At 40.4% G+C, this 15,685-nt stretch overlaps 1 protein-coding gene across 1 annotated transcript; it reads right to left on the bottom strand.

Annotated features, from left to right (window-relative positions):
• Positions 1 to 246: 246 nt before the first annotated feature.
• ankrd52b (ankyrin repeat domain 52b) lies at positions 247 to 15,280 on the bottom strand. The gene is made up of 28 exons (XM_076111195.1): positions 15,123 to 15,280; positions 13,956 to 14,039; positions 13,522 to 13,600; positions 13,259 to 13,329; positions 12,964 to 13,164; positions 12,535 to 12,622; positions 10,895 to 11,037; positions 10,221 to 10,433; positions 9,988 to 10,066; positions 9,742 to 9,856; positions 9,413 to 9,495; positions 9,166 to 9,268; positions 8,616 to 8,687; positions 8,386 to 8,526; positions 8,191 to 8,244; positions 7,707 to 7,818; positions 7,546 to 7,617; positions 7,240 to 7,441; positions 6,786 to 6,873; positions 6,042 to 6,159; positions 5,695 to 5,914; positions 4,732 to 4,819; positions 4,555 to 4,638; positions 4,067 to 4,212; positions 3,608 to 3,690; positions 3,353 to 3,435; positions 2,720 to 2,811; positions 247 to 2,604 (listed from the first exon to the last, which is right to left on the bottom strand). The coding sequence occupies exons 1-28, from the start codon at positions 15,147 to 15,149 to the stop codon at positions 2,414 to 2,416; spliced, it is 3,132 nt and encodes a 1,043-aa protein (XP_075967310.1). The 5' UTR covers positions 15,150 to 15,280; the 3' UTR covers positions 247 to 2,413.
• Positions 15,281 to 15,685: the final 405 nt, after the last annotated feature.

Genomic DNA, 15,685 nt, shown 5'->3' with positions numbered 1-15,685 from the left:
GTTATGTTACTTTTATGCCACCTGGTTTCAGTGCATTCCTTCAGTGTCACATATACATGAATAATTAGTAGGGATAGTTCGATACCACTTTTTTCGTTTCAGACACCAGCACTGATAGCACAAGTATGGGCTGATATATCAACACCAATCCTTCTTCAGCAGAGTGTAGTGATGTTTGAGATCAACATTGTGCAAAAACTCATGTAACTCAAATCAGGAAATAGAAATAAAGTACAAAAGAAAACATTTTCATTGTAGCGATTTATTGGTTTTCTCCCATGTGAAGGCCATCCACAACTAGATCACAGAGTACTCAAGTTGGGAGTTACACCCTGAAGTCTCAGTAAAATATACAGAGGACACAGTTTTTTTCACATGAAAAGCTGCAACAGAGCACTTCCTAAAGACAAACATTTTTCCAAACATTTCACTGAAACGTGTGTTTAGAAATGTCAAACCATTTTCTCCCAGTAATTTCATCCACAAGAAACAAGGACACACTCAAACTGAATTGTATTCTAGTGTTTGATATTTCTAAAGTCAAAAGTTGTAAAATGCACTTTCAAATTTTATATATTTGCATAAACCTAAGATGGAAATCTTACTGTAAAATGTAAACTTTCATGTCAGAGTGCAAATAGTTTAAAGCCATTTTAAGACGACACAGCAGGTATTGCTCGGGAAAATAAAATCAATTAGCAAAATGGGAAAATATCGAAGTCTGTGTGTGGATACAGTTTTCAAATTGTAAAAAGATAAACTTTAAATGAAAACCTCCATTTTTAAAAACATTATCTATAAAGAGACAGATGCAGTGACATCTTTGTACCATTGTGCTAAAGTGAAAATAATAAAAATACCTTAATTATGTGGGCGTTGTCATTTTTCTTCTCTTCATCATATATTATGTGATTAATTTACTAGACACACATAATTATTTCCGTTTCTGGTGTTTCACAGAGATTGTTAGTGGCTTCAGATGTGAGCAGCATCGGACGTCTCATTTCAATACACACTGACAACATTACAGCGACAGCAAAAGCAAAACTTGGCGCTGAAATAATCAATTGACTGGTTGATCAACGGAAAATTAATTGACCGTTAATTAAAATTTTGCAAATTCATCAAGCAAAAATGTCATTTGATATTTTCTGGATTCAGCTTCTGAACCGCGACGGATTTGCTGCGACAATTAAATATCTTTGGGTTTTAGAATGCTGATCAGAAAAAAAACAAGCAAAATAAATACGTCAGCTTGGGCTCTTGAAACCTTCGCTGTGCTCTGAATAATTATTATAAAAAAATTATAATCAACCGTTTAATCAAAAATGAAATAAATCTTTAGTCGCAGATGTAGTGAAAAGATACATTTGCTAAAGGCTTTAACGCTCAGAGACTGAAAGATCAGTTTTTTCCTGTGCTTGGAAACTGTTCATATCAACACTATTCTATTAATGTATTTGACCTTTCAGTTGTTTGTTATATTCTCTGGCTCGTTACACCAAAATATGATACTACTGTAATACATCCGTCATGATACATGCAGCTCAAAATGTACTTTTTATTGCACCCACAATAGTGACCTGAGGTTGATTCTCAATCATTTGGGATCTTCAAGATAACATACATAAATGTTATACTAGACTCTGTAAACTATATAACTACTACTATACACATGCTTTTGAGTTTACTAAACTGAAATGTAACACATTTTAAATCATGATCATATTTTGAATAATAAGGTTTTTATATCAGTGAACTGTCTGCTACACTCTGGACAGGATAGAAAAATAGTCTTATTAATTGCATAAAAGGTTTAAAGCACCTGTTAGATATTTTTAAACAAGTATATTATGAAACAATGTCTATTATGCAAAAGAGCTCTTGCAGGCACACGCATACGTAAAACAAACACGCAATCATCCGAGTATTCTTGCACTTGCATCAGCTGAAGACGAACATGGATAATTTCAGGCTTTGCTGGTTAATGAGAAATTAAGCCAATACTGACAGCGGACGGGTTTCAAGTGGAGAGGCTTGTGTAGAGTGCTCATGTTAAAACTTCCATCATTTTACAATACTTAGTACTTCATTAAAATAACTAGAAGTGTGCTAAATTCAACTCATGACAGAGAAGATAATCTAAGAGGCCTGCTAATATTAGTAGTGTGTAAGACTAGATTTCAAAGAAGCAATCGATGCTACTGGTGCATGAGCACATGGTGTGCATGCAGCTGCATATGACACGTAGATGTGGATAAATGTCACCACACGCAAGAGAAGAAGCTATGCATGACCACACATGTTCCTGAAGACGTGTATGCGTGGTTATGCGTGAACACTTTGGGCTACACTGGGATGAAATTTCACTCTGTCAAACACCCAAGCAGGCCCACAGAGCGGCACCTTGACATTAAGCGGGACACAGGTTACCGCCGGACCCACAGGGGGCTGCAATGCAGTACTTCTTCAGGATGGGGTTGAAGTGGGAGGCCGTACCAGCGCCGGCCTCTCTGGGTGGGAAAGGCTTCATGGTGGAGAGGATCAGCGCCAGGCAGTCTGCCACGTTCTTGTTTGGGGCACAGGCCAGAGCCGGAGTGTGGCCTGCAGAGGGCCAACAGGGAAGAAGTATCCAACAGTGCCCCTCAGGAACGTTTTTTGACAGGAAACACGGACCGCTTTGATATTGTATCATAGCAATATAATTATTCCCGCTTACCTTCCTCGTCTACAGCCATGACTGCAGCTCCTTGGCTCAATAACACCTGCACTACAGTTGCCAGGCCTTTCCTTGCTGCAATGTGAAGGGGCCTGCATGAGAGAGAAAGATATCTCTTTAATAACCCATAAATCTCATGCAGTGTTACTGATGCCAATGGGAGTCGAGTCAATACTGTAAACATGGAAAAGTTTATTCTCATTAATATCAGGGTACCTTCTTAAAAAGGTACAAAACCTACTATTGATATTCAGTCATAACGTAGGAAAAATATTCACCAGCATCATCACAAAGAATTTCCTTTTAATAATACATTTTTTCTCACAATGTTATGACTTCATTGTCTAAATCTTCATTGTAGCCGTTTTATCCTTTTTACCAGGTTACAGTTCTGATAGAAAACACTGATATTTTAATGCTCTGCACTATTAAGCTGTATAATCTATCTAGCAACACATTCAGTACATCTCACTAAAATATATTCTTTGAATGCATAATGTGTCTTAATACTAAACTTCAGAATCCATACTGGTTGATCTGCTTATTCATAAAAAGTATTTTCAACATTTCACAGTTTTGATTAGTTTGTATTCTTAATTGGCAGCATGGACGACGAACCCTTTTAAGACTCACATTTGGAGAGCGCTGTTTGACGCATTTATGAGGGAGCAGTCGCTGATCTCTCCGAGGATCAACAGAGCACACATCTCATGACCCTGCAGAGTAGAACACATTGGACAATATTGATAAAACACGTCATCACTTTGAACAAACTTCCTGGAAATGTAATAAAATCTTTATGCATGTGTGTAATAAAACACACATGCATACGTTATTACTGTGCCACGGCGTGCATGCAGTACATGCAGTTGTGTATGTGTATGTGACCTTGCTGCAGGCTAAGTGAAGGGCAGTGTTATTATTGACATCCACCAGGGTCAGGTCAGGCTTCGCTTTGTGGAGCAAGAACTCTGAAATGCAGAAAATAAGACACCTTTCACAATGAACAAGTACCTTTAGATTTCGAACATGATCAACTGCAAGAGGGAAGTAGAATTATACGGCGTATTAAAAGGTTCGGGAGGACTATGAGGGGCACAACAACAGTTTGCATGTCCAAAAAGGAGACAGTCTCAACTCATCAAGTATGATTGAGTTGTTGAAAATAAAATATTAGAGAGGGAAGATGGATAAAAGAGGGACTTTGTTGAGTATCTTTTTGCAGAAAACATAATGTAGTTTTGTCCTCTTCTTGAGCTAAAAATGGTCCTGATGTGTTTTACAGTTTTCCAGGTGTAAGGGTGACACATTTTAAAGACACTGACTACATGAATTTCAATCACATACCAACAGCCATAGTCTGTCCACAGTCAGCAGCAACCATCAAAGCAGAGCATCCACAATGATCCACAGCATTGACTTCTGCTCCCTGGGCCAGGACCAGCTGGAGCCCAGCAACATTTCCTGAATAAGCAGCTGCATGCAGCGCTGTCCTGCACTCAAACAACAGACATGAAAATGCAGCTAAATTGACATCTTTCTGCATGCTATGAAAAGGTCTTTCTTGTACCTTTCAAGATTTTAAAAAATGATGCAAGTTTACACAGATTTTACAGAGTACACTTGAGGTTTGGATTAAATAAGGTTTTAATGACAATATTTTACACATCATACAATATCATTACCTTTTCTTTTTATTTGCATAAAAGCAAATGGATCAAATGGACGGCAATAAGAGGTTAAGTTGCATATAAACGAACAACTAATGCTTATACACATATGCAACTTAATAGAGCCGTTATGATGAGTAGAGCTCAGCTCAGAGCAGAACCCACCTTCCTTTGGCATCGCTAACGTTAACACGTTTTGGACCGACTGTCTTCACCAGCAGTCCAGCAGCAACATCATGCCCATTAACTCTGCGTAGGACAGAGGACACGCACAGCATTCAATGTATTGTTTTTAATATATAATAAACATATGTATGTTTATACTTTTACTACAGTACTCACAGAGCACAGTGCAATGCGGTGAAGAGATTTCCCTCCTGGTTGCTAAAAAGTTTGTTTTCAAGTAAAATGTGTAAACATCCTTCACGGCCTACAGACACAGGAAACAAATGGACAAATGATTAATATTCAAATCTTTGTAAAATGATGGTAATACAGTATCTCAATATGCAAGTGTTCAAAAAGACAGGCACGTGTTTACAGCTACTACAAGGAACTTTTAACTGGTTATGAAACAGACTCAATGTAATACTGATGCCACTATATACGAGCTACATAAGCAATAGAGAACATCAGTGAGAAGATTGGCTATTCCTATATAGTGATGGTGGATATTCTTAATGCCTGTCATCGGGTCTGATTCCCTGCAACATCAGACGAAACCATTTGCGGCATGATGGTTCACCAGCAGCTCCAGCTAAGAAGGAAACGTACGCAGATCCAGCAACAGCAGCTCGTCTGCGGCAGAATGACCTGGAGCTCACCGCCTGCTTCCTGGGAGCAAACACAGACGCCACGCTGCCGGAGGCCCAGGCCGTGTTGCTGGGCCCGCTCGAGAGAAGGGAGTCACGGGGGAACAAGAACCAGGACTAAGCCGGGCAGACTGTCAGACCCTGCGGCAGTAAAATGGGAGGTTTTCTAAAGGGAATCTGGTAGCTACAGACCATTAGCAGTGAAGCTCAGTGCTTTTCTCCACAGGGACCACCAAGATAAACACAAATGAAAGTTCCTTGTAGTAGCTTTAATCGAAGAGAAATGAGTCAAAAGCAAAAATAATGCGATGGATAAAAACTATTGAGAGACTGCTCTGGTGCGGCTATAAAAGTATCCATTCATACATGTTTTTGTCACCAAGTTCTATCTGTATTCACGTCCATGTTTTCTCTATTCATTACTGAACCAAACAAGTCATTTGTTAGAATTACTGAAGCACATTCGACATGAATTCTTGCCCTGCTGTCTCACCGTGGTGGGCAGCCCAGTGGGTGGGTGTGTAGCCTCTGAAGTCCAATATGGAGTCTAGAGGGTCAGCTTTCATAGCAGCCTTTAGCAAAGTTCGAAGTAGCTCCGTGTGCCCGCGGGACGCTACGAGGTGCAGTGGGGTCCTTCCCTGAGAATTTCTACACAGAGGAGAGGCCCCATGTTCCAACAGAGCAGATACACAGTCCTGACTGCCCAGAATGGCCTGCAGCAGGAAGACACAAAATATAATTTAAGAGACAAAAAAAAACATCTGGAAAATCCAGGACTCTGTAAAGGGACATTAAGTGACATGGAACATGTACGCACTCAATTACAGCAAGTACACTTACAGCTCTGTGTAATGCAGTGAAGCCCTTTTTGTCTGCAGCGTCTGCCTTTGCTCCTTTCTCCAACAGGATGTGGACACAGTCTGTGTGACGGCCCAGAGCTGCCAGCATGAGAGCCGTCCTGCATTTCGACAAAAAAAAGAAAACAGAGGAAGAAGAATTGACTGCTGTGAAGATAATTCTCTGGTCGTGTCAGAAAAATATAAATTGGTTGGGTTTTCGGTGGGTCGAGTGACCCGACTGCATTACAAGTCTGCAGCTTTCAGAGAAAATGTGTCAGGGATTCTAAATCCAATACACTTAATGTTAAATTTAACGATTATCTCCTCACGGTCTGCTAATCCATTCCAGCCAATCAGCAACAGTTCATGCTCGTACACTGAACAGGGGAAAGGCCACGGATATATAAAGGCAGTGGGAGCGAGAGGGACAGTAAATCTAATCTATTTTAAGTATTTGTTTGGGGGTGCTGAGTGGGTCATTTATAAGTTCTCTCTCTGACTCCTACACCTCTGTCTGTAACGAGCATTAAGTCATTGTTTTATACTACTTTTGAAAGACAATATAAACATTTTATTAATCATTTTATACAGCATTCAACAGCATTTTATATTCTTTCATGTCACAACAAGACAAATTATTTTAATCTCAAATTAACAGCAATGTATGTAAATGCAGCACATGTCAGGTGTTTACCTAATTAACCAATAATAACAAAATCAGAGTATAAACTAGGAGGGGACTCACTGTCCCTGTGTATCTGGACTGTCGACGATGTCGGCACTTTGTTCCCCGCTGACCAACAAAAGCAGACAGTCCATTTGGCCCTCAGCAGCTGGACAGCGGGAAAACAGTAAAAGGAAATTGTCAAGTCAAAAAATATCAGTTCAGAGAATAATTACAAAGATGATAAAGTAATAACATAATTTTAAAATTAAAATCTTCTCAACCATAACACATTCTGGTTTATTCTCATAACAGTGTCCATCAAATCTTCAACACCACACGAAAACCAAATCGATACTGTATATTTGTACAAATTCTTTAAAAATCCCAGGATCCAACACACACACACACACACACACACACACACACACACACACACACACACACACACACACACACACACACACACACACACACACACACACACACACACACACACACACACACACACACACACACACACACACACACACACCTGCAGCATGGAGAGCCGTCCACCTGTGCTTGTGCTCCTTCAGTGTGTAGGAGGCTTGATGCTTCAGCAGCACCTCCACACACGTGGCAAAACCTCTCTGAGCAGCCAGGTGGAGGGCAGTTCTGCCCTCAACGTCCCGCACATCCAGACTCACTAACGTCTCACAGAGCAAGCGCAGTGCCTCACAGTGACCATAATACGCCTGTAACAGCAGAATGAATAATAACAGTAGAGTCAAAGGTATGTGGTCTTCATGTAGAGGTCAGGTCTTTTCCAGTGTAATAATTGCCATCATGTGCTACTCACAGCCAAGTGCAAAGGACTGACTGGAATATTACTCTCAACCTCTTCTAGACAGTTGAACGAGATCTCCAGGAGCTGCAAGAGTGGGAGAGGAAAAAAGAAAAGTTAAACTGGTCGTACCCGGCAATTGATTTAAAAGGAAAAAAATCAAAGACACCACTGACCAGTTCGAGGTGCTGTTTGTTCCCGTAAGCTGCTGCATAGTGGACGGCACTGTAACCCTTACTGTTCTTCAGGGTTGGGTTTGCTCCGTTGTCGAGCAAGAAGTCTAAACACCTGAACACACAGAGCACAACATTAACAGTCCTCTCTGGGTTTTAGTCTTCTTCCAGCAACAAGGGATTTTGGTATTGGTCTTTAAATATCAAGTATAGCAAAGAAAAATTCATTTGAAATGCGTTTTTAGATCAAAATCAAGCTTTTGAAGTGTCCAAAGAGTTTACAAATGTTTACATCCAACATAACACAGGTCTGATTTTCTTTTTATTTGATCTCATAGTTGCACAGGTTTAATTGTGACTTTTTCCTGATCTTTGTTTTGCTCTTTTACATTATTTTTGCACAATAGAACACATCTATTGTAAAGATAAAGGTGTATCTACTTTATGATTAAGAACATGTGTGATATGATACAGATAGGGGTCTTACAGAGAGGCTTCCTGTTGCTTTTCATCACAGTGGTCGGGCTCAGGGTTTGTTTCCCTTCAGTGGAAAGAAAAACGGACTATTTTAGAACTGTCTTGAATGAACTCGAGATTAACAAACAAACCGTTCACAGGATGTTGTCCTCGCAGAGTAAAATGAGTGAGAAATTGAAATGACAGTAAACGCTCTCTCTCTCACCCACAAAAGGTGTGTGAAGCAGCAGCGTAGTGCAGAGGGCTGCAGCCCGTCAGATCCAGCTCATTGACCTCAGCGCCGGCTCTCACCAGGGAGATTGAGCATTGGCTGTTCCCGTTAGCTGCAGCATAGTGCAAAGCAGATCTGCAAGGTGCAACAGGAAACAGCTGTGTCATCAGGTAACAGCAAAGCAGAGTCAAAAGTCTTAGTTCAAGGTATTCAGCACTGCTTACCTTCCCAAATGATCTTTAGCATCCAGTTCGGCAGCGGCACTATTCAACAGCAAGTTCAGACAGTCAACATTTCTGTCACGAGAGGAAATAAGTAGTCAGCAGTGTTTCAAGAAAAGACACGACATTTGAACATATAATACTTTCAAAATGCTGGGAAAGATAGTGTATAATTTATTACTGCATTTTCTTACCATATGAAATTACATTTATTGTTTGTATTAATTGACAAAAATGAACCAGAAGTGAAGAAAGAAATACTGATGGTAAAACAGTAAGATGAGATATAAGCTTTACAATTGATTTCATGACGACCAGAATCCCCAAAAAACTATGGAGAAATATAATTTTCACAACAGGCAGACCTTCCTAAAATATTGACAAGACTGAGACATGGAAAATAATCTATTGAACTGTGTAGATGATGGGACTCACACTGTGCGAATATCTTTAACTATGATCAGTTGAGAAAGATACAAATGCAGATTTGTATCAATAAGTCAAAATGCTGCAGTAAACATAACTGTGTGTGTGTGTGTGTGCGCGCACTCACCCTCCAGAGGCAGCTGCATGCAGACAGGTCCTTCCGTGGTCGTCTAAAATGTTTATGTCATCCCCAGCTGACGGCACCTGAGACGGCAGGATGTAAAACTGGCCTAAACGATACACAACCAACAATAACGGTTTGTTAAGTGGAAACATTTTGAGTTGTGTCATTTATTAAAATGTAAAAAAAAAAAAAAAAAAAAAGGGGAGGATAAATTGAGGACCACAGTTTAATGCCTCAAACAGATTCTCACCATTGCACAGTAACTTTCGACAACAGTCTGGAAAACCGTAGAGCGCCGCCAAATGCAGTGGAAGCATCCCATGAATCCCCTGTCTTTAGAGATCGTTACAAAGAGTATTTACTTTAGTGTGTGCTGAGGGGGGGGAACAACTTTCTGTATAAAATTGGAATTTGTTGGTTTGGATATTGAAGTATCGACAGTGAGTTTGCTTCTTAACATTTTGTCAAGAGGAAGCAGAATATTACAGGATCATGTGTAATAATTGAGTCTGCATGCATGTGTATCAATGCTTTTCTCTTGCAGCGTAACTGCAAAAAGACTGGTTTGGCCGGTCTTACCTGGTCTTATCAGCACCGTTTGTCAGCAGAGTGCTGATGAGCAACTCTTGACCATATCTGGCAGCGACATGAAGAGGAGTGTTTCCAAACATATCAGCACAGTCAATCTCCCCCCCTGTGCACAGAGACAAGATGGGAATTGAGGACGTGCTCTGATATCTTAAGTCAGAATATACTGGGAGGGCACATGTGTTACAAGACGAGGAAATGGGGGGGGGGGGGGGGGGGGGGGTGTAAATGCGCTACCATTTTGGATCAGAATCTGGGAGCCTGTGAAGCGCCCGTACATAGCAGCAACATGCAGAGGACTCTTCCCTTCTTTATTCTGTTAAACAGAGAAAAAGTAAAACGACATGTTTAGTTAAAAGAATTACATAAATTATGATAATCTGCACATTTTTCATTTAAGATGAATTATGAAATAAAGATTTATTCTTCTTGTTCTTTTCAAATCCACTCAATAAAAACGATCTCTTTACCTGCACGTTGACGTCAGCCCCGTTGTTGATGAGCAGCTCGAGACACAGCACCCCGCTGGAGGAGGCGGCAGACAGGTGCAGCGGCATGCTGCCGTGGTGGTTGGGCTGATTGATGTTGGCGCCACAGTTCACCAGCTCAGTGGCCACAGCGTCCTGCCCCGTGTGGCAGGCCATGTGGAGCGCTGTGTTCCCAAAATTGTTCGGTTCATCAATCTGAGACACGGAGGAGGAAAACGATCGATGAGTATACACTGAAGTTCATTATCAGTGTCAAGAGTCAAGAGATTTTGAAACTTATATTAGTTTTAGCTGTGAGTTGAGTGTAGGGATGAATTATGTGACCAGATGTTGGTGACATCAGCAAAAAGCACATTACTGATGAGGCTGCAGCATGATTAGTGACATGATCCAGGACCAACATGAAACCGAGGCTGGAGCTCTGCAGGATGCCATGTTATTGAGGACTAATCTTATATCAAACCACGTGAAACTACAGACTGCTGGGTTTCTGTAATTGAGCAGGATGTTTCCTGACATCTTCATTCTGACTTTAAAGCAAAGACAATCGTATAGAAATAATCTACAAAACCCTTTGCAGCCGAACAGACAGTACAGACAATACACGACAGCTGTAATAATATATTAGGATTTGAGTTTCCTTAGAGCCACTTTACCTCCGCCACCAGCCTCAATAGATATTTGACCACGTCTAACTGTCCATTGGCAGCTGCAGCATGGAGCGGAGTGTAACCACATTTGTCTTTGCAGATCACATCCGCATTGTGAGACACCAGCAGCTTCACAACCTCCACATATCCTGAAAGAAGAGCTTAACATTTACTACAAGTCTCTGCCATGCACACACATCGCTGCACACACATCTCTCCTGTTTGCAGACTGTAGCACAGTTAGCGTACAAGACAATTTTTATAAACACTTCACCAGATTTTGACCCCGTTAAGATAGACTTTTTTTTGTCAACGACCAGTCTAACTTAAATAGACTGAGGTTGTGCTGATAAGTCAAGCCAGTCATATATTGTTAACAGAAAGGTGCTGCAGCCACTAGGCACGTGGCAGTGGTCACACCTGCAGCCCATGAGCTAATTAGAATGAGCATATGTTCACAGGGCTGTGAAGCAGCAGCAGCTGGCAGACTGGACAGAAGAATACGAGGATCTCCTGAACCTCTTGAGAGGGGCTGCAGCAGACAGGAGGTAATTCAGCGGACTCACCTCTCTCCTCTGCCCAAACAGGACGGAGGAATCGTCTCACACTGGGTGTAGACCGAAGGCCAAAGACCCCGACCGGGAGGAATCTTGTGTTGAGTTTGACCCTATTCCCCTTTACCCTACCCTGTTTATTAAAGGACATTTTTGTTACATGGTTACTGTCTCTGAGTCACCTGTTTTATCTCTGAATCTTGCCTCCACGTCCCCCGGGTTGCCACATTGTCAAAAATGTTTATACAAGTCTATTTTAGAGCTGCGACAATTAATCAAATAGTTGCCAACTATTAAATTAATCACCACCTATTTTGATATTCAATTAATTGAGTATTTGCTTGAGGAAAAAAAGTCTAAATTCTCTTATTCCAGCTTCTTAAATGTGAATACTTTCTGGTCTCTTTCCTCCTCTGTGACAGTTAGTGTAATATCTTTCTTTAGTCGTGGACAAAACAAGACATTTGAGGACGTCATCTCGGGCTTTGGGAAACTCGAGTCGACATTTTTTAGACCAAATAACTAATCGATTAAACAGAAAATAATCTACGGATTAATCGACAATTAAAATAATCGTTAGTTGCTAACGTTATGTCGTTATGTTTTTAAATTGGGATAAAGATTATGTATCATAACTTTAGTTTCAACCATATAGTCAAACTTACAGCTTGACCAATCAAATGTGCAACGAGGTCAGATGTAAATTAGAAGACACATTCCCTGTAAACACAGGTTGATATTTAATTATTGTTCCCGAGAGAAATAACCTTTTGCTTGAGTTTTCTTCTGAAAAAATTATAATTTCTGCACGAGGTGTGATGTTTTCAACCCACAACCACAATATACAGTGTTAGTTTAATCCCTCATAACCCTATCCCGTAGAAGCATAAAATTGTATGTTATATAGTTAATTAATGTATTCACTTATTAGTTCATTGGGTGGTTGTTAGTTTATTTGCTTGTTTCTTATTGTGTATTATTGCGTACTTAACGGCAGACATCCGTCTTTCCTTAAATTCATGCAACCAAAAGTTTTCACTCTGGGTAAAAAGTGATAACATGTTTGTTTCTCAAGAGAATGACACCACTCACCAAGGTATGCAGCCCAGTGGATCGCCTGCCTTTCCGTCTCATCTTTGGCACTCACATTGGCACCTTTGCTCAGGAGCAGGTTCACCATCTGCAGGAACATAATAAGTGGGTCAACCAGTGCGTCTATCAGCTCATCTCGTTTCTATCGATACCTACAGTCCAATGGATTGTGTCTTTTGTCTTGACAAGAGTCTCGTAACATCCTTGAACACTTACTAAAACGGGGCTCTGGTTGTTATTGTGTGAACCACAGTTAATATATTGTTAGACAAATGCTTTTTCCCCATAGTGCTGCAACAACTGCCAACACACAAGAAAGCTTCCCACAGTCATCATTCACTTTCCTAAAGCAAATCTTCTTTTCAGCATCAAACATATAGCTTTGATGATCATCAGGAGGAAGACTTTGGTTAATACTATCAACGTTACCTCTACATGACCGCTGTGCGCTGCGTGATGCAGTGGTGTCCTTCCCGCCTTGTCGGCAACATCCAGACTGCACACATGTGGTATCAGAGCCTTAGCGCAGCCCGTGGCCCACTTTGAAGCTGCCATGTGTAAAGGTGTATGCCAGTGCTTGTCCTGTGTGTTGACCTTTGCACTGTGCATCAGTAGCAGCTCCACGGCTTTCTGAGGAAAAACACAAAATTCAAAGACGTTACAATCTGGTGGTTAAGTCCTGAGAAAGCTCCTTCTCCCTCTGTGTTTTGAGATAGTAGCATACTTCATTTCGAGAGGCAGCTGCTCGATGTAAAGGAGTCAGCAACCCCTGGTCCTTAGCGTTGACATTCGCACCTGTGACAGAAAGCAGAGTGAGTCATTCATTTATGAGTGTTTGGATAACGTTCAGTTCCTCTGCACTTGATTGACTCATTGTCATAATTACTAGAAAGGCTGATTAATTTAAAAAAACTCATGTGTATGTAGATCATGATGAGCTTTCCACTTACTGACATATTTCAAAGAGAGATTAAATGGGTTTTCTACCTGAAGTAATAAGTAGGTCCATAGTGCGGACATCGCCCAAATAAGCAGCGGCATGAAGTGGTGTGCTTTGGTCTTGGTCCTGAGAGGAAAGAAAAACACATGTTCCTCTATTTTATCAGCTTAACATTGCGTAACATTCAATATTTTTTGTTATATTGTGACTCCAAATGTTTGCGCAGTTAACGTGCACTTTCATCTTTCTTCAACTATTGCCCAGAATATTTGATTGACATTTTTTTAATTAACTAGCAGTAACCAAAAAAACATACACAAGTTTGAATTTACAATTAAAGAGAAGCTGTGCTGACAACCAAGGAAGCCACGGTGAGTAGCCTACATCAGAGATGCAGCTGAACAAGCTCAATAAATATCTTAATAATATAATGCATGAAGATTTGACAGCTGGACTTGCAAAAAATCTAAAAAAACGTTACCAGTGAATTGACATCATCATTATGGTTCAACAAAAATGTCACTTCTTCTGCGTTCCGGTTGAAGATAGCCTGGACCAATGGAGACTGAAAGAGAGACGTGACATGCAAAACAGACAAAGGGCAGCATGAAAAATTAGATTCAGGTCATTATGTTTTCTGTGATAAATAGTTTTGCACACAGCATCAAAACCCTTAGAAGCAGCGATTAAACAGTTTCAACTGAACAGCTTTCATCAGAAAACTTGTTTAAAAACCCACTGGGATCATAAATACAGTCATGCCTTTGCTGAGATGCCAAAAAAATATGTTACATGAGTAAAGAGTGTAAGGGAAACTCCTCTGATCATGCACAATGTTATCATGCTAACTTTGCCTATGTTTGATAATGCTGAGTCTGATCATGTTACCTTAGACTGAATGAATCCTGGCCTGATTACCTAAACTAAGGATTTGTTTCCTACCTGGATGTGGGGAAGACATGCAAGTTCCTAACTAAAAGAAGCAACCAGAGAAGGTATGACCAGGCTAAAGTATAAAGAGAGAGAACAACCCAGACCAGTCCTTCTCTGTTGCTGCACATTTAAACCCAACACTTGTCCTGTGCACTAAGCTTTGAGCATTAAAAATGTGACAACACTGTCAGAGATTTTTGTATAATATTGTCTTGAGAACAATATTTTGCTTGTAATGATGCAACCTGCTTCAGTAAAGATAAGGACATCACGTTCAATTTAAAGCATTTGTATTGAATTGGCATTCATTTGACTAAAGAACGTTACTTGTTTGCATCACGCAAAGCTCCTGCACCTTCTGGATACTTAGAAAATGTTGCAATGACTTTGCAAGCTTTGTGATTAACATATAACGTAAATCAAAGGCATACACAAGAGGAATGTGGATCCATGTAAAGATCAAAAAGTTTGGAAGGGTTTGGACTCCGTGTACCAGGGAGCCCACAGACCCCAATGATCGGGTCTAACGCGAGGCGAATCACAACATTTAAACATCCAACTCAAACTCAAACTTCTAGTTTTACACGGCGAATAATCTGCAACATTAACTAACGTTAGCCTTGTAGCAAACTTTGCTCGACATGTCGCAAACATGACTAGCCAGCAGTCCTAAAAAAAAGTACTGTGAGTTCAACCGTTAAGTTTTATTTACTACCTGGTCCTTGATCTTTCTTAACTCCATGTCCTAATCACTCTGGAAGCTCCCTCATTGAAACTGAGTGTAAAGTTGACTACATGTCACTGTGTAGCAGCTAGTTAGCCTAGCTTTAGCTTAGTTAGCTGCTGATATGTGATGTGTAGCTGGCAGAATATCGCGAGAGAGAAAGTTAAAGAAACGTGATTTGGACGCATTTACGTTGCCAAGTATGTGTCCTTGTATATGATCTTTTCTGAATATTAGTATGGTTTTACGTGGTTCTTTTTTAAGTCATATGTTTATTAAATCAATCTATATATTACTTTATTGTGAAGCTGGCAACATTTCCTCCTCATACATGTACAAGTGTATTCATTCATAAAAATATGGACCCGTGCTCCAACGGACAAGTTGTGGTCATGGCAACAATAATTTAATAAAGTATATGGTTAGAGCCAGTGGTGTAAAGTACCGCTATCTAAGTAGGCCTACGCTGTTTAATTTGAAATAGTACAATTTGTATTGTTCACTGACTTTGAGAGAAAGACCGTCAGTAGCACCTGGCAGTACAAACGTAGGGC

This window comes from Anarhichas minor, unplaced genomic scaffold, assembly GCF_050575085.1.
Source record: "Anarhichas minor isolate MPS153535 unplaced genomic scaffold, ASM5057508v1 ptg000043l, whole genome shotgun sequence".
In the NCBI taxonomy this organism is placed as follows: domain Eukaryota; kingdom Metazoa; phylum Chordata; class Actinopteri; order Perciformes; family Anarhichadidae; genus Anarhichas; species Anarhichas minor.
The sequence above is the reverse complement of the archived record's forward strand: the minus strand, read 5'-3'. Positions and strand labels throughout refer to the sequence as shown.

Bases quoted from the DNA above. Each gene is read 5' to 3' on its own strand.
- ankrd52b (XM_076111195.1), bottom strand. From the start codon at position 15,149: ATGGAGTTAAGAAAGATCAAGGACCAG. The intron at 13,330-13,521 runs GTAGAAAACCCA...TTTCTGTCACAG, and splicing joins GGACCTACTTATTACTTCAG to GTGCGAATGTCAACGCTAAG. The intron at 4,639-4,731 runs GTGAGTACTGTA...TGTCCTACGCAG, and splicing joins ACCGCATTGCACTGTGCTCT to AGTTAATGGGCATGATGTTG.